We start from the raw sequence: 19,335 nt of genomic DNA on the forward strand, positions 1-19,335 counted from the left end.
TGAACTCGTGCTCTATCTCTCTCCTGTTTCTCTTTCTTCTGCTCTTCTGTCCTTTTTCTGTCTGACAGTTAGGCTCCAGTGTCCACCATCACTACAAAATTAATCACAGAAATCGTTTTCAGCATAGAAAAACACAGATCTCTCTTCTCTCTACCAAACTTGCGTGTTTCCACCAAGCAGACCGGTTCGGTTTGTCTCGGTACAGAGCAAATTTTGTGGTGTTTCCACCGACTTATCCCGGGACAGATCCCCAAATAACCCAGACGAGCCGTCCCACTTTTTGGGACCCTTTCGTATGGGTGCCAGACTGAACCGATCCGCTCTCAGAAGGTGGAGCTACAACATTGCAGACCGTTGATTGGTCAAAAGAATCGTCAGCAGATGCAGCTTTCTGCATCTGGCTTACACTCCGCCTACCACAAGAGGGCACAGTTTGCTGTACCAAACTGTGCCAAACTGTACTGAACCGAACCGGACTGCTTGGTGGAAACGCGGCCTTATACGTGCTGTGGATCAATCCAGTCCTGCTTGACCCAATTGGGAAGCTAAGAAGTAGCATTTGGGAATAACCTATATTGGCGCTGATAATCTCATTGTGGATTAGGATAAGGCAGATATCTAGAAGAGAGACTTTTTCAAGACCACTTGGAAACTCCTCACAGAAACTTTAAATATATTAAAAACTGAAATATAGAAACCTCTAATCTTGTTGTTGGTCAGTTTTAGGTCAATTAAAAACTTCTCACATGAGTTTTAGAGTAAAAATCTCTCGAAATGGAGCGCAAATGGCCCAGTGGTTTCAGTGATGATGATGTTCACCCTTATGGTGGTGACCCAGGTTCGAATCCAGCCTGTGGCCTCTTTCCTGCATGTCCCTCCCCACTATCACCCTGTTTCCTCCACTATCCACTGTCCTCTCTCCTATCCAACTAAAGGCATAAAAAAGCCCCAAAATTACTTTAAAAAAAATAATAAAACTTTCGTAGTGTAGGCGAAAAAAGTAACGATAACAATGTCTAAAAGGAAAGTTAAAAACAAAAAAAAAGGCATACCAGACTCAAATGTTAATTTAAGAGAGTAGGAATAAAGCCCAAGTCTCTTCGGAAGTAAGAAATAATTACAGGCTCTTGTTTAACTAAAAATAAAAGAAGAGAAAAAAGAAAGAAAAAATATTCGCAGCCTCTGTCCTGCTCTGAAACGAGGAACATGGATCATTTTCATTCACTCAAACTCAAAAACAGTTTGCAGAGACATCTGAAAACAGCCGCCAAAAGTAAAAGATCTTCTTTTGGCATTTTTAGCGCTAGACTTCTTTGAAAATCTACTTCTTGGGTTCTGTTCATCGTTACTTAGCCTGGTCTCCTCTTGTCGAACGCTAAATTAGCAGACCTGCTGTAATCCCACAAACAGACGTCCTCTCCATTCAGCCCTGCTCCTGTTCATCCTGCGGGGATAACAAAAATAGGTTTCCTGTGAAAAGCTTAAGCTGAAAGAGAAAAAGCCGTAAACACTTTCTTCACAGGAGAGAGGAAACTGGGAAGGAGGCGAAAACTGCCGAGAACATATGGTGGAGACGCAAGATGCTGTACGTTGGCGCGGAGCGTGTTTACTTGGAATCGATCCACTAATAATTAGCTATGACATCTGAAATGTGTTGTTTATTGGGAACATTGCTCACATTGTTTATGAGATCTGCTGGCAGCGCCGTGTTGTTACCAACTTTCTTTCATTTCTGGAGTACTTAAAAGTTAAGACGTGTAAACAAGTTGCAAATAAATAAGCACTTTGTCAGAGGTTACAGCTGAAGTAATTACAGGAGAAAATGGAGCAAAGGGTGCATCGTCGTTGTTGTGATGATCAATTTAAAAAGCTTCATTTTTCTCTCATCCCCAGCTCATAACTTTCACACCTATCAGTTTTCTTCATCTCCTCTCTGAGGCGCTTCAGGGGGAACATTACTCGCCGGTCTAAACACGCTGTAAACTCTCCGAGTGGATGAACTGTTCCCTGTCAGCGCCGCGCTCTGCGAGCTCCTCTCTGCCCTCGAGCCAGGGACCGGCCTCACAGAAGGTGGGCCATTTAGTCACATTTCAAAGTAGCTCAGGCAGAGGAACACACTCATTAAACATAATTCTTCTTCTCCTCTTTCCCCCCGGCTCCCTCTTCGTCCTCCCCCTGCCCTCCCCTTCCCTCCCTCTGCATCTCTCCTCTTCCCCGCTACAAAGACCCAAAAGCCCTCATGGTTCTCCGTCCGGAGTCCGGAGGTAGATCACTTTAATTCTGCTTCACAGATCTTTTTCAAAAAGACCTGAGACCCGGGGACCTCAGAACCGGTGACCGTTGGATGAACCCGGGCGGACCAGCCAGGACCCGGCGCTTGTAAACACAGCCAACGTCTCACACGCTCTCATTCCCCCCGAGCGCTTTTGTTCCCTCCCCACAATGGCACAAGCATTTGATGTTGGGCGGTGTGCGTTCTTTTAGCCGGGATGTGTTTGTTTGTTTTCAACCACTGCTCACCGTGTCCACTCCAATCAGAGCTATCGGCTGTCACTCGGCTGGGAGCAGCTGATCGATGGTTTTAAAGCAGATTTCTGGCCTGAAAACACAACTTGTTCAGTTCGTTTTTTTTTCAGGGTTTGTTTCTCTGGGGACTGAGTCCAAAGCTCGGCGCTGCCAAGACAGTCTGACTCGTCTTGGGACAAATGCTGCTTCTCCAATGAGGGTTGTGTCCAAGATGAACAGAGGGGTGTACACTACAAATCAAAGCCAACATACCCAGGCTTTCTTTGAGTTTGCTGGCTCAGCACAACCTAAAATCCCAGCCAAAGCCATTGTGGTCATCGACTTTCTGCGCTAACCCCAGGCTTTCCTTTCAGGATCTGTGTGTAGTCCCATTAAAGGGCTGCTAGGACGATAGGACGCGCCATTTGACAGATATCCTGCAGAACGAGGAGCAAGTGAGTCAGATTTTCATGATGAACTCGCTCAACAATAAAAAGAGCCGACACTGCTGCTGCATTTTGAGCCAAGGAAAAACTTCTGTCTGCATGAATGTGCAGGTTTTTAGGATGTAGGTTTTTGTGTTTTCTCCTTTTTGTCTGTATATATGTGGACAGAAGAAAGGAACGCTTTGAAAAACATAAACCACCTGTGAAAAACATTTTTTGTATCCATGTATCATAACATCACGACAAACAGATATTACTGCACAACTCTGCGTACACTGTTTACCATCCCATCTCTCAAGAAGACGCTCAACACAGTCACTCAGTTTTCTCCAGGCCTTGCATGCTAGAGCGAAAGTTTTGGACTTTTCAATTTTGTCTTTTAGGAACAGAATGAAAATAATCATTTGTTCATTCATTTTCCAAACCGCTTATCCTGTTCAGGATCCCCGATGGCTGGAGCCTATCTCAGCTGTCAATGGGCGAGAGGCGGGGATGTCCCAATCAGATCACGTGATCAGAAATCGGGGCGGATCATGAAGTTACAGACTTGATCAGAATCGGACATTATATCTTGATCAGGATCGGTTTTATAGAATAGAATAGAATAGAAAGAAGTCTGTTCAGTCTCTGTCTCCTGGATCCTGTCTGCTCTGTTAGCCATGTTTGTGAATAGCTTGATGCTACTTTACCTTCTGGTATTCCCTCTGTTGCTGGGTTAGCACAGCTAGCTCGTCCATCTTACTGGAGATAGATCTTACATTCCCAATAACGATGGATGGAAGGACAGGTCCATGTCGTCACTTCTTAGCTCACACCTGAGAACCAGCACGTCATCCTCACCTTCTTCTCCTTACCTTGTGGGAAACATTCGGCCATGCACCAGTTAGCACTGACATGCTACAGGCTGCTAACAGCTGATTTCACATGTAAACAATGCAGCCATGGTTACATGTAGGATCTCCAGACAAACACAGGAGAAACAGTAGTAAAAGTATCACTGAAGACGAAACCAGTTTGGTGTCCATGACCAACAAATGAACAATACAAAGTAATGATCCACTCCAAATACAAAGACAACAAAAAAGAGACGTAAAAGTAGCCTTAAAGCCCATATCCCTGCCATCTCCACAACCTTTTGCATAAGCCTTTTTCTTCTTTCTTTTTTTCTCAAAATTTGCAAGTCCGAAAACAAACTTTTTGCTTTTTCCCGTACGTGTGTCATGTTTGTTTGCACCAAAGTCACATTTTACTACGCGAGATTTGGACCACACACTGTAAGATCAGGAGAGAGAAATCTTTTGCGATGTGTCTTTTGCTATCATCAAGTGTGTGCTTTCTAAATGTGTGAAGTTTTGAAGAATCCTGTAATGTGTACCAGCCTTAAGTCACATGACTTGAGTCCACACCTCTGGTTGTCTGCACACGTGGCTGTAGCTAAAGTCATGCAAATTCCTGCATTTTTTTTTTTTCTTTTTTATGTCTTGTTTTGGTCTAAAGTGGCTCTCTACCTCAAAATCTACCTCAAATCTGACCCAGATTCATCCACAAAAACCAGCACTGAGACTCACTGAAGTTATCCTACATAATGAATAAAATCATGAAACAAGGATCTCAGTATGAAAAGCACAGAGTCCTCCCTCCAGGTGCTTTTCCTCTCAGAGGCCTGTTCTGAACTTTCAGACTCTCTTTCAAGACCAGGTGCATCTCAGCATCACCTGCAGAGCTAAAGATACCAGAAAGTTCTGCAGCCTCCATAGCTTCATCAGTTTTAATGTGTGTTCCTGCTCTGCAGTGAGAAACCAAAGGTGTGACCAGGTGCAAATATGAAACAATGAGGGGAGGAGAGCTGCAGAGGATGTCACATTCTCTGCATCTCTCACTAAACGTGTTGAAGTTCCTGTGATCAGACACATCACGGGTTTAGCATCATGTCAGCTGGGACTCGATATGATGTCTTTCAAAGAGAATATCAGGAGAAGTTCTCCATCAGTCAGAAGTGATGGAGGCACAAACATGTGGCAGGGAGACTCAAACAACCATTAACATGTTTTATTATGTTTTCTGCTTTTTTAGTCTGTTTTTTTTAATGTGTGTGCACCTTTAATTCAATATGCGATGCTGTGAAAACACGTCCAACAAAGAGCGCAGCCTGATGGAAAGCAGTCCAGAATGTTCTGTATGTTAAGAGCCTGGAGATTACATCTATTATAAGCCTGAGCTGTACAATAAAAAATGATTGATAGATAAAAAGGAGTGTAAGGCTGTGATTGACAGCTCTGCAGAGAAATGCAGCTCCTGTGGCGCTGTGTGCACCAGATAAGCCGAGTAGAGGAGGATCAGCACGAGAAAACAACAAACACCAACATGAGGATCATCGAGTCTTCTATTAACTTCAGGGCCTTCTGCTCTGCTGTGGTCAGTACCATCCTGAGTGATCGCTGAAGTTTTGTCAGTCAGTTAAATGTCTGCTGATTTGCAGAAGGCCAAAGATCTTGAAACAGTCTCACTTTTCTATATTTGCCTTGATTTAAAATGAGATTATCAGCAGGATCAGTTTTTTTCTGAATGCTGGTTCTGAGTCTCTGTGGTTTGGTCAGATTTCCCCAGAAGAACAGGAATCCATTAACAGCACGTAGTCTGATCGTCCCTACAATGACACGATGCCAGTCTGGAAAGTTTAGTGGTGAGAAGAGAGATCTGTCCCTTAACTCTGTTGAAAACGGTTTCTGTGGGGAAATTTGTAGAAGTGGTTGACACTAGGGCTGGACTAGTAAAAAAAAAAGGCAGTCAGAGCAGGAGAAAGTGAAACAGGACGTGATAGAGCACAGGCTAAAAGCTAAAACACAAGCTGAAGGTTAAAAAATAAGCTAAAGGCTAAAACATAAGGTAAAACTTAAAACACAAGTCAAAGGCTAAAAAACAGGCCAAAGGCTAAAACACAAGCTGAAGGCTAAAACATGGGTTGAAGAATAAAACATGAGCTAATGTCTTAAACATGAACTACAGGCTAAACACAAGCTAAAGGCTAAAACACAGGCTGACACACTTGCTTAAGACCTAAACATGAACTTAAGGCTGAAACACCGGTAAAAAACACTAGCTTAAGTCTTGAACACGAGCTAAAGGTTAAAAGGGCTAAACTGTATGTGCTAATGTTTGTGCTAAAAGCTAAAACACAAGCTGAAGGTTAAAACATAAGCAAAAGGCTAAAACCAAGGCTAAAGGCTAAAACTCTAGCTAAAGGCTAAAAACAAGCTAAAGGCTGAAACAAAAGCTTAAACACAAAACAGTAGTCAAAGGCCAAAAAACAGGCTAAAGGCTAAAATACAAATTTAAGGCTGAAACATGGATTGAAAGATGAAACAAAAGCTAAAGTCTTAAAAGTGAGCTACAGGCTTAAAACAAGCTAAGGCTAAAACAACGGCTGGAACGCTTGCTAAAGGTTTAAATACAGGCTAAAGGCTAATACACTAGCTAAAGACTTCTACATGAGCTAAAGGCTTGAACACAAGTTTAAGGCTAAAACACAATCTAATGCTAATATGCTAGCTCAAGGCTAAAACACAAGCTAAAGACTAAAACATAAGCTGAAGGCTAAAACACTAGCTAAAGACTTGTACATGAGCTAAAGGCTTGAACACAAGCTAAAGGCTAAAACACTAGCTTAAGGCTGAAACACAATCTAAGGCTAATACACTAACAAAGGCTAAAACATAAGCTAATGCTTAAACATGAACTAAATGCTGAAACACAATCTAAGGCTTAAACACAAGCTAAAAGGCTAGCTAAAGACATAGAACTAAGCGGAAGGCTAAAACATAAGCTAAAGGCTTCAATATGAGCTAAAGGCTGAAACATGAGCTAAAGGCTGAAACATGAGCTAAAGGCTGAAACACAGGCAAAAAAACCCACTAGCTTAAGTCTTGAACACGAGCTAAAGACTAAAGGGCTAATCTGTTTGTGCTAACGTTGCCTCCAACCCACAGTCAGCAGTTATTCTGCAGTGGTCTGTTCAAACTTGAGTCTATCAATTAAATGAAGAGTGAGGTTACGTTAGCTCTGATTGGTAGATGGGCTGTTTGTATGATCTATTCTTAATTTTTGCTTAATGCGCAACTTTGCAAGAGTCAAAGTCTAACGGAGAGGAAGTGGAATTAGAGTTGCTGTGGGAGTCCTTCCAGTGGCTTTTCGTGGAAAATTTGCACCCCTTGTTTACTTATTGGAGTGTAGACAAGTAAAATAAAGGAGACTCCCTGTCGCACACATCAACTGTCGTCACAAGCTAGTGAAACAGCCAACACAGCATGGATGTAGATATAAGGCTAATACATTGACCAAAAATAAAAAAGACAACCTCTGGACAACTCATGGAAGCATTTCTGCCGGAGAGTCTGTCAATAAGTCTGCAATCTCTCCAGGACACCGAAAAAACAACAACAACAAGTGATTAGTTCTTCCTGATAGCAGCAGAACACACTTTCCTGCACAGCACACACACACACAGTGTATGGGACATCCAGTGAGCCCTGTCAGGTGGACTTTACAAACCGCCGTAGAAACAAGTTTTCTGCAGCTTCCCGTAAAGGGCAGACAGCTCATCGCTTTGATGACTTGAGGTGGGATTTGTGGTGATAATGTCTTCAGGTGCCAGAGGATTGGGATTAAACATACTCCAATTTAAACAGCAAAGTCGCCATGGAGATGACCTTCAGTTGGAGCTCAGATAGCGTGTTCGTGGGGGAACACGGTGACCGGTGTTGTTGTCCTGAGACGCTGCGTCTCAGCGGGGGGCTTTGGCAATGATTGCAGTTTCAAATCCTTCATCAAGTTTTAAACTCTGTCCAAGAGCTCGTCTGTGGGAGGAATTTACAGGTGACATTTCACTTAACGATCACACAGGAGGGACATCACACAGTGCAGCAGCAGGTCCTCTCAGGAGAGCCATGAGCATAACACTGTTGAACAGTCTGAAGTGAACTGCGTGCCCCAAAAGACAAACTGCAGACACCCCCACCCACACCTCAGCACCACCTTAACCCTTTGTCCCTGCATCAAGCCTTCAAGTTCCAGCACCTCTGCTCCTCTTCCACCAATTACGGTGAAAGAATCCTCTCAAATAAAGCTGATGAGGCCTGACGTGGGGCCGCTCTCCCGGCTGTCTGCGGACGTGATCACCCACAACAGGCTCCGGCCGATCGGGCCCACGGACTCACGGTTTGGGGTCAGTGTCTACCCCCGTCCGGGGCAGCACGTTCACACTCTCACACCTGCCTGTCAAAGGAGAGAGCCGCAGGAACAAAGCAGACAGAGAAAATCCAGAGAAGGCTGAGTCTGAGCACAAACAGACAAAGAGAAAAAGAACAATTTTAAATAAAGTACAAACCCCGGCAGACATCATTAAAACAGAACAATTATTATTATCTGTATTGACTCGAGCCAATCTGAGCTGTACCCTCGAGGCGTAGTTGGTAAATATGAATTGAAACAGTCTCCTGGATTTGACTGCAGTTCCTGTCATTGGTGTGTCAACACTGCCTCACAGTGGCAGCTGGGTGAACTGCAAGAGCTGAAACAGGAGAAAGAGGGTTCACTTGATCAGATTTTCCTGATTTTAAGAAAGAAAAAAAAAATTGATTCTTCAAGAAAGCCAGTAAAGTTGTGTCTGATGGTTAATGGTTTGAAATCAGGATCTTTAAATTTTTATAACAGCAAGAACTCCAGAGTTAACACTCTGAGTCACTGAACAGAGTTTATTTGTGACACCATCAACTAAATATGCAAGTGCAGTGTTTTCAAGGGGATTTGAAAATTATTTTTCGATAGCCTCATTCTTTAAATAAGGCCTTTTTTATGACTTACAAGAATAGAATATTAGAGACAAGATGAGTTATTTCAGTATTCAGGTCAGATTTGTTCAAAGATAATGAGTAGATTTGAGCAGTGAGACATAATTTACAAAGTAGAAGTGTTTCCTTTTCTTTCGATCAGGGTTCTTCAACGTTTATAAGATCAAGGACCCCCCTACTGATGGGGTTAGAGCAGGGACCTCCATTTTATTTCCCTTTATTCATTTATTTTTTGATTATTTTTATTTATCTATTATTTGTATTAAATTTTATGTGTTTATTTATTAATTTTGATTTTTTTTAATGTATTTATTTATTAAATTTAATTAATTTATTTTGATATTTTTATTTATTTTTATTAAATTTATTTATTTTGAAAATTTAATATTTTTATTTATTTATTTATTAATATTCTTTGTATTTTTAAAGTTGTATTGGGGGGGGGGCTTTTCATGCCTTTAATGATAGATTTTTTTGAATAGTTTTTGTATCTTCAACGTAGTGTTTTTTTTTGTCTCATGTTAGCTGCTTTGTGTTTTATTTTGTTTCATATTTTCCTGTGCAGCACTATGGTCAACAGTGCCTGTTTTTAAAGTCGGAGTGGATTAACAGATAGATGAATTATTATCACTGATTGTTAAAGAGTAAAGGGAAAGTAAAGGGAATGTACCTTTACTCACACATACTCAATTTAATCCGTTTTTTCTTTGTGGTTGAAAAAACACGAAAAGGAAAGTTTACATACTCACATAGATGAGTTGCGCTGCATGAAAAGTAGCATCCTGCTGATGAAATATTCAATATGTTTATGTTTTCACACTGATCCTTCTCACTTTGGCTCTGCTAACTTCATTTCCTGTGAACTGCTGCGTCTGAGCTGATCTGTAAGCACAGAGTGTGCTCGCTCCAACAGATGTCAGTCTGATGTCTTCAGGTCTGATCATAAATGTTAACACGGCTCATCCTGTGAGCAGCTGCTGTTTCCCACCTGTTGTTTTTCTGTTTGCAAATATGGGACTCGTGTCAAGATTCATGTATTTCAACAGCCGCTTGCGACAAATATGAAACATGTTTCTGTTTTTATGGTTTGATGAACATATTTAATCAGGAACACGGAGGATTTTGACAGTGCTGATTTTGTTTTGGGTGACATCCTGTAACAAGGGACCATAAAATCAGTTTTAGCTTCAATATACAAACAAAATCATCTTTTTATAACCGTAGTTATATGTATCTTATCGTTACTCTACACGGTCACATTTTAGGGTTTCAACACTTGCATTTAGTTCAGTGTAACAACAATGACTCTTCTTCTCCTTTAAATGCTGAGGCATGTTTTAACTTTTTTATATGTTTAAATTACGATGAGTAAATTTTTAATTATTTACTTTACTTGACTTCCAGTCTGTGATGTATGGAAGCCCAATTCCACCAGTTCAAATAATAATAATAATAATAATAATAATAATAATAATAATAATAATAATAATAATAATAATAATAATAATAATAATAGTTAAACATATTAGATGATAAAATCATAATTATGATATAAAAAATCAAAATTGTTAGATTAAAAGAACATAATTATGAGATAAAAAAAAGTTGAAATTATCAGAAAAAGAAGTTGAAACTATGATATAAAAAAAAAAAAATATAAGATACAGAAGTCATGATTATGATATAGCAGAAAGGAAGACTTTCTGACTTTATTATCTCGTAATTGTGACTTTTTTATTGTTTTTGGCTTTTTTTAACTGGTGGAAATGGGTCTCTGTAGTGATGAGTTAATGAAAAACAAACAGGCAATATTAGAATAACAATTGAAAATCTGTTCAGCTGTCACTGTGATATCTCGAACACAACAAGTGGACGACCGTGACGTACCACTGACCTCGACCTTTGACCCACATCCTCTAATAAGTTCATGCTCAGTTCAAAGCCATTTAAAAGCTTCGTTATGTCACGTACAGGAAGTGGGACTTGAAGTTAAAGTGGTCTTGACCTGACCGCCAAAATATAATCTGTTAGTCCTTTCCTGTCACTGGATCTTGAAGCAAATGTAAACTCCCTTAAGGAGAAGGCTGATACTACGTGATGTTTTCAGGTGTTTGGTCCCAAATCAAAGTTGCGCCTTCTACAAAATGTCAATTTCACTGAAAAACTGAAGTCTTACTGAGCCTGTTTGTCAAATTATTTCTTAACACCAGGAATAAATCTCCTTTCAAGCCTCTCAAAGCCTGAAATAAAGCCCACGCTGCTTGTAGTAATTAATAACGCTAAAATGAAAAGATCCAAAAATTGAAAAATGATATTCTACTTTCTTTTGATCACTTTTATGTGTGTTTCAGTTTTATTTGTTGATGATGCTGTGTATGGAATAGTTAAAAGTAGAGTCTGCAAGATTTCCTTAAAAATGAAAAATGAACTTTTACAGGAATAATCCTGTTCAGTAGTCTCCTCTGGTCCTCCATGTGTGTCAGTGGCAGTGTCTTCCTCTAACCCCCTCCTCTGCCTGGATGTTGATGTTTTGGTTATGTCGTGACATTTCTGGGCGGAGAGTGGCTGTGCTTACCTCAGCCAATCACAGCGCATCTAGTGCACAAGTAACTTTGTAGATTAGCCAGTGGTAGAAGCTAATCAGAGCAGCTACGATAGCGGACGTAGCACAGAGAAAGAAAAACAACCGAAGTGAAAAAAAACACCAAACAGACAAAGCTTTTTCCGAAACTAGAGTTATCTCTTCTTTCACTCACTTTCAGGAGCTTGGAGAGCAGCACGGGATGAAGAGCCACGTGAGTTAGCTTTCTGCTAACAAGGTATATGTTAAATACTTGTGATTAGCTTGTGCCAACATGCTAAGTCAGGCGCGTGGCTCTTGAGTCTCTCCCACGTAGAAAAGCACCTGCAACAGGTGGTTGCTGGGCTAGTGAGTGTGTTCACATAGTCATGTTCGGAGGCTGTGGGTGTGGGCTGCTGCTGGCACTGAGCCAAGGAGGAGGAGCCTAGTTGGAATGTTATGTTAATAAGAAAATGACTATTGGATGGTTGTATTTACATTTAATATAGAACATTTTAATACTTTTCTCTGTACATCCAGGACTATAACTTACACCCTATGCCATTGAAAAATACATTTCACCTTTATGTGAAAAATCTCTAGCTGCTGAGATAATGTGATACATAAAAATGCGACTGCATTCAAATTATATCCACGTACATAACAAAATGAACAAAAGTAAACATAAAAGACAGAATTGTGATAGATTTATGTGTGATGTGAGAATAGACTGCACAAAAAGAACCACCATCTGTCCTCAGCTGTTGAGATTAACTTCACAGGATTACCCACATTGCTCATGTTGGTGGAGGCGGTCGGCGACTATCTGTGAATTATCTATAATTAGGGGAACATTTCGAGTCCATAGGGTATACTTATCAGTTTTACTAAATATTAATTTCAAGCAAATGGGTCATTTGGCTGATATTTCACTTTTATTTAATATAGGAAGTTAACAGGATCCGTTATTTATTTAACAAAAAATACAAATCATGTGTAGGAATTTGCAGTTTTTAGGTGTGTCTGAGAAATCTGTGCCAACTGTGTTACCCATTGATTAAAAAAAAAAACTATAAATCAGCAATCACCAAAGTCACATGACCCAAATCAGCTGAGGTCCCATCCTTTTTGGTGTGAACCTTGAAGAAAGTGTGTCATGTTTCAGCTCCTCCTCATCAATATTTCATCAGAATGATTGTCTGTACATGGGGCGCATTAACTGTTCATCAACTGTGTTACCAACATTTTCTGCTCTTCTTACTATAGATGTTATAAAGACCAAACTGTGAAGAAAAGGAGCAGAAATATGAGCTGATGGAGGTCGAAACTTATGTCGATAACACAGTTGACAAAATAAGGAAACAACTTCTTTTTTATTACTTAAATATTCAAGAATACAATGGTTAATAAATTCAGTATATTTCAAGTGTATAGTTTGCAAACAAATGGAATATAGAGCAAAAAATAGAATACGGAGCAAAAAAAAAAGTTGTTTTTTTTATTTTCTTTTGCTCCGTATTCTATTTTTTCCTCTGTTTTTTTTCCTCTAAAAAAAAATGTATTTTTTTATTTTTTAAAACTTTTTTGTAACCTAAAATGTTCCCCTAATTATAGACTATTGTTTTGAAAATATTTTCCACCCTGATGAAATAATTTCTGCTTCCAAGAAACAGGACAGTAACAACCAAGGTGACAAAGCCAAGCCATGAAAGGTGAATTTCCAAATCAACAGGTGTCAAAACAGTGGCTCTACCCTCTTTTTAATCCAGTCTATCGATAGCGGTAACAATAAATTAAAATGTAACATCTCCTAACGTGAGTTCCAGTGAAAGACTCCATAAATAACGTGCGCTATCGGTCACGTAATCCTCTCTTTGTACAGTATTCACAGCAGCCCCTGACAGGCGACCCTCAGGGCTCAGTTTAGAAACACGGTAATTCTCTAAGAGACTTCAAACACAGCAGATTAACCTCATCGGCACCTGACCACATGCATGTAAAAGGCTTACACGGATTTGCAGCGTGTGAGAAGTGTTTTCTCGCCATGTTCCAGAATATCTCTCACGGCTCGTCAGATGTGTGACTGACAGGTAGCGGGCTAAAGATGTGACGGCACAGCAGCTGATCGAACGCTGGGAGCCATTTTTAGCCTCAGTGACATCTGCTGCCACGCTGAAATAATTGGGTAAAGGTGGGATGGGTGAAAGAGGAAGAGCTGTAAAACTTCAATTTGAAAGTGATCAGAAAAACACACACTGAGTTTTGTTCCTATTATCCAAAAGTTTCACACTCTTTGCTCTGAGCAGTAAAGTAGAAATCCAAGAGCTACAACACGTCCTTTCAGCCCAGCTCTTCCCTCATCACACTACTCGTTATTGGCTTAGACAAATCTGTTACAAGATGCATCTACTCGAGCACAACTCTGTGAATCCCGTCCCGAAACTGTTGGTTCATTCCTCACAGTCACACCTTGGGCTCCTCTGCTGCAATATCAAAGTAAAACCAAAGCAGAGGGGACGCTGTGGGAAATCAGGCGGGATTATTTGGCATAATTGGAGTAAGCACTGAAGTTGGCGTGGATGGAAACTTCCAGGCATGGTTTGACTGAGCTGGACGTCTACTTAAAGAAGCACTGGATCAGCAGCGGCAGGAGCAGCAGCAGATAATTGAGTCCTGGCAGCGGGCAGGCGAGGCTCGTCACATTGCAGTCGTCGTTGTAGCAGCAGTGGACTCGAACGCCTGGCGATCTGTAGCCCTGACTGTTGGCCTGACTGCAGAAGGACTTGTAGGAGCACGACTTCATCACACCACCTGACAATCAGACGGAGGGAGGTGACAGTTATGATGGGTTAGCAGCTGGTTCATGTGATCTAATGGTGAAGCAGCTGCCCTGACTGATGCTCTCCAACGCTGTTTTTGATTGTTTTTGATTGTTCAAACCACCTACAGTCAGATTTTAATCCAAAACGGCAAGGTTGATGATCAGAAAATTTTACGTTTTCTGCTTTTTGCATGGTCCTGAAAAGCGATTGGTATTGATAAGATTTTATCAATAACAGTCCCCTTATCAGTTCCTCCTGTGAATTTTCTCTGTAGCTTTAATAACATATAAATTGGTTTATAAGTAAAAAAATATGAGATTGGTCACTGGATCTGGACATCTTTGGATGTAAATATGTAGAAATAAGTAAAAACCTCATGTCACATTAGCAGTAGTTTAAGCTGTTTGGAACCTTGCTGTAGTTATAAAGTCAGCTATGAGCCTGTACTTAACATTTCTGTCATTTGCCTGTAAATGTTTTGACCCTGTGTTATTTACAAAGAGTAACTGTGAAATGTTTCTGTAATGAAAGTTGAAATTCTATTCTTAGGGGCCCTCAACAACAACGGTTTTAAGGTGAAGCGCAAAAGTTTTGTTGCGTTTCAGCCTCCCGTTTACACGGAAACAGTGTTTCAGTCAACTTGTGTTTTAGCCTTTTCAGATGAAACCTTGTTCTGTAAACAGGGCCTGAAGCTGAAGTTATATCAATGTATGCTAACTGCTAGCATATCAATGCAATTCCCCGTATACAATAGCATCAAGATAGCACTATTTTGTTCACATCGTTTTTGGTAAATGAGCATTTCTCTGTGAGCCCAGTCCTTCAGTAAAACTTCAAGCTTGAAATCTTGAATCAGATTTTCTCGGGGAACTGTTAGCTAGCTGTTAAGCTAAGTTAGCTGTGGCAGACTAGTCCACACAAGGTCCAGCAGCTTTGGGATAATGTAGAGAACTGATGAGGGGATTGTTTAGCATAAAGGCTAACGGTATCGATGGATTCAAACATTTCTTATCAACTCTTAACAGGAAATTATTATGAAATAAGTGCTAGTGACAAACTCAGCATATAATTCTAACAAATCAAACTTACTAAATAAATACACAACATTAAAAATGCAAAATTTGCGACATTTATAGAGACTTGGTACAAGACATTGAATATATGCATACAATATTTATTTTGCACATCTGTCACACTGCAAAAAACTGACATTTTATCAAGTGTTTTTGTCTTATTTTCAGTAGAAAATATCTTTTTCGACTAAATAGGAGCCACATTCACCTGACCAGTCCAGAAAAATGTCTTAATTCAAGTCATTTAAAGACAAAAATGAGGTCTGATAAGTTGAATGTGGCTCATATCGGATAATTTCAGACAATTTTTACTTAAATTAAGACAAAAACACTTGACAAAATTTCAGGTTTTGCAGTTTATTTTAAAATAAATAAGATTTTTTTTATTAGACAGAGTAGCCAGTTTCACTTTGATTGAAGCGCTTCAGTTTTTCTCTCATTCAGACTTCTCTTTGTTATCACACCTGACATGAGCGAGGGAAATCTGCTGCATCCACAGCCTGGCTTCTCAGTCATTATGATAAATAATTACAGTATGTTTCATTACAGGAGTTAATTAAGTGGACTTGATTTGGAAACAGGAGTCGTCTCTGTACTCTGAACACATGGTGTCCTAATTAAAGTTATCGATCGAGAACAAGGAGCAAGCAAAGCTCTTCATTTCCTTAAAAGCCTCAGGACCCCCCACTGACTGTGCTGTGTCTCCAGACAGAAGCCTACCTCCATTAAACACACACACGCACACACACACACACAGTTTCAAACACAAACAACAGACTCTTATCTTTCTATCTTTTCGCTGTGGAGCAGATAAACTCATCTGGACTCACTGTTGTGACCGACCACCACGGCGCAGGCGTCAGAGTAGCTGGGGCAGGATTTGGAGCCTTGCCGGTTGCAGTCTTCGTTGTTGGAGCCCATGCAGGTGAAACATTGCAGAGCTTCACCTGCAGGAAACAGACACAAAGCAGACTTTAATACACCGACAACAGATTTTATATTGAAGGATGTTTTTGTACAGAATCTGTCAAAAATTCTGTCTCCTCTTTAAAAGTTTTTAAAATGTGATTTTATGATAGAAAAGTTATTATAAACTTCACAGAAAAGAAATCTTCACGTCAGACTGAGTTGTAACTGCAGCTCATTACAGGAGACACACGTCCCTGAGGTTTTAAAGGTCAGACCTCTGATATTTTCCAAGTGGACAGATGAAATTACCCATGTGAGTTCTTTTAAAATACGTCTGTGACATTAAGAAGAAAAACACCTTCTCTCAGACCCACACACTTAGCAGAAATGCTGCAAATGATACCGCTGACAGGTTTGTCCTTTGAAACACAAATTTAGACCTCGGTATAAGACAGCGAGCTGCTGCAGCTCCTCCATGGAAAAATACTCGATATCTTGTTCTTTACTCAAGCATTTAAGATAATCTTGAGTTTATTTCATGCAGTTTTATTCCTGACATCCATACGCTTTATTAAAATTAGTCAAAGGCTGACAAAGCCACACCTGGGCAGCTCTGAGGTGTGACTAAATGAAGAGAAAGCCCTCCCTAAATCGAGCAAATAACAAAAAAGAGAGCCCTCTGCTTTAAAAATAAATCTTCCTAACCTTCAGCCAAAGCTCCAGGAGTCCACTTCAGCGAATAAACGACTCAGATGTCTCCTTAAAGCCTTCCAGAGGAAGGAGCGGCTCTTTTAGAAGTCGCTGACCTTTGAAACATCACTTTAACACTTCCTTTTGAAAAAGCATCATCCGCCTGGGAAATTGTAAAAACGGCTTTTCAGAAAGTGCCTTTAAGAGGATCAAACAGAGCTGCTCTTATAGGAACCACGACAGCTTCAGGCATCTTTTTGTAGACGTGCACGTCTTGTCTTACACGTCAAAAACAACCTGCATGAGCTCCAGACGTTTGTTTCAGCGCTCAGGTGTGACGGGGAAGGAGGGAAACATGTTTTTAAAGAGCTGTAGACGAGCAGAGGTGAATGTTTGTCATCAAATCACCAAAACAGCCCCATGATGCTTCAGTTAACTTCATATTTATCAGCTGCTCTGGAAATAAGAGCTGATCTGTTTCTTCTTCTTGTGTTGACATGGCACGGCAAATGCCCCCTGCTGTTTTGGAGTTGACCCCATTCTATCCCTGCAGCACAGCCGATCTACTCACATGCTGTAAGCATTAGCCTCCAGGCCTATTAAGGGATTAGCTGCCCGGATTGCATGCTCGTTACAGAGAAGGATGGCGGATTGAAGGGAAGCAAAACTCAATAACAGAGAAATTAGCAGCAATGAGCAAAACCAGATCCTGACTTCTTGGAAAAGTCTTCCTGCAAGGCATCGTCTTACAAACCCAGATGTTAGTTTTTCTGGGTTTTAAGAGGGATTCATGTAAAAGATTCACCATCAGGACTGAAACTAATCCCAAGAGTTGTCAGGGAAACATCCAGGCTGCTGCAAATGACAGGCTGACAACAGATGGAGCAAAGATTTCCAGGAAAGAGAAGACAATGAAGGTTATAAACCACAAAATGAGTCCTTACTGTGAGTCGCCAGCAGAATCAGAGAAAGCAGCAGTAGTGGAGAATACCCGACAGCCCTCATGGTCCCTGGTGGTCCCTGGTGGTCCTCTGTGGTCCTGATCTTACAAAGAAAAGCAGGTTGTTTGCTTCAGAAGCCCTTTGAGCTTAATCTGAGGTATCTGATAAGTTAATGTCCCTCCTTCACCAAGCGGTAGATTAGCAGCCCTCCACAGAGGCCTTCAGCTGGTGGAGCTGCTTCTTCAGCCTGGATGGAGGAATACACACACACCAGGGTTCATCCTGCACCTTTCACCTCTGGTCTGACCACGCCCCCCTTCAGGGACCAGCCCTATCTGGTCTCTGTCTCCGCCTGCTCCACGTTACATCATGCTGCTGCAGGAGTGGACGCTAAGAAAGTCACCTCTGAACTGTGGATGGCTCCCTGACCCCGCAGGTGTCAATCCAGTCTCTGTAATGCCCACTGAGATTATAGAAGAAGAAGTGTTATTTTAATTTATAAAATTGTATATGTAATAGCTCAGTTTTTTTTTTAAATAAATTTGCAAATATTTAAAAAAGAAATAAAGAAAGAAAAGTTTTTTTAAAAAATTGCAAAACTTTTAAAAACTTGAAATTTCAAATATTTGAAAAAGATTTCAAGCAATTTTAAAAATTCAAAAAAGTTTTGAAAAATGTTGAACAAATTTGAAATGGCAATTTGCAAAACTTTCCCCAAAATTAAAAAATAAAAAAATTGCAAATGAATAAATAAAATTGGAATTTCAAAAAAATTTGCAAAGTTTGCTATAAAAAATTAAAAATAAAATAAAATAAAATAAAATAAAAACTGCCAAAATTTCAAACAAATTTGTTATTTCAATTTTTTTCCTAAATAAAAAAAAATGGATTTAAAAAAACTGCAACAATTTCCAACAACTTTTATTGAGGGTGAAATATAAATGATCCCTGAGCTCACTTCCCTAGAGAGTAAAGTTTGTTCCTGTATTCATCCAGCCCCTAGCATGGCCCTGAAGTCTTTATCTCCCTCTGAGTCTCTCCCCATCAGTGATCTATGTCCCCCTGCCTGCCTACTAATTAACCAGTTCCCACACGTTCAGCGGTCCAGTTGGTACTGAGGCATATCTGCTGATGTGTGATGCAGTTTATTGGTGATTGTGGCAGTAATTAAACTCCAGATGAGCAGCTTTTGCAGTTTTAATTGTTTGGCTCTTCCTGAGGATGTGAAGTTAAAGCTTCGTCTCTGAGAACATCCGCAACTAATGTTATTAAAGCAGATGATGATGATGATGATGATGATGATGATGATGATGATGACGATGATGAGACTAAGGATGTTGCTGATGTTAATTAGGATCTCCATGGTGATGATGATGATGATGATAAGGCTGGTGATGTTGCTGTTAATTAAAATGAAAACACACACACACACACACACACACACACACACACACACACACACCAGTTTCCATCAGCGTCTTTGCAGCACTTGCGCTTGTTGTTTTCTTCTTTTAAGATCTTTGCTCGAGCTAAACTAACTTTC

The 19,335-nt window shown here is 40.3% G+C and overlaps 1 protein-coding gene across 1 annotated transcript; it reads right to left on the bottom strand.

Moving 5' to 3' along the window:
• Positions 1–13,538: 13,538 nt before the first annotated feature.
• Positions 13,539–18,035, bottom strand: ly6pge (lymphocyte antigen 6 family member pge). Its single transcript, XM_074676347.1, has 3 exons — positions 17,796–18,035; positions 16,083–16,199; positions 13,539–14,168 (listed from the first exon to the last, which is right to left on the bottom strand). The coding sequence occupies exons 1-3, from the start codon at positions 17,854–17,856 to the stop codon at positions 13,975–13,977; spliced, it is 372 nt and encodes a 123-aa protein (XP_074532448.1). The 5' UTR covers positions 17,857–18,035; the 3' UTR covers positions 13,539–13,974.
• Between the last annotated feature and the right edge of the window lie 1,300 nt (positions 18,036–19,335).

The sequence above is a fragment of the Halichoeres trimaculatus genome, unplaced genomic scaffold (genome assembly GCF_033239565.1).
Source record: "Halichoeres trimaculatus isolate MK-OKI-2021-1 unplaced genomic scaffold, fHalTri1.1 fHalTri1_scaffold_8, whole genome shotgun sequence".
NCBI lineage: Eukaryota > Metazoa > Chordata > Actinopteri > Labriformes > Labridae > Halichoeres > Halichoeres trimaculatus.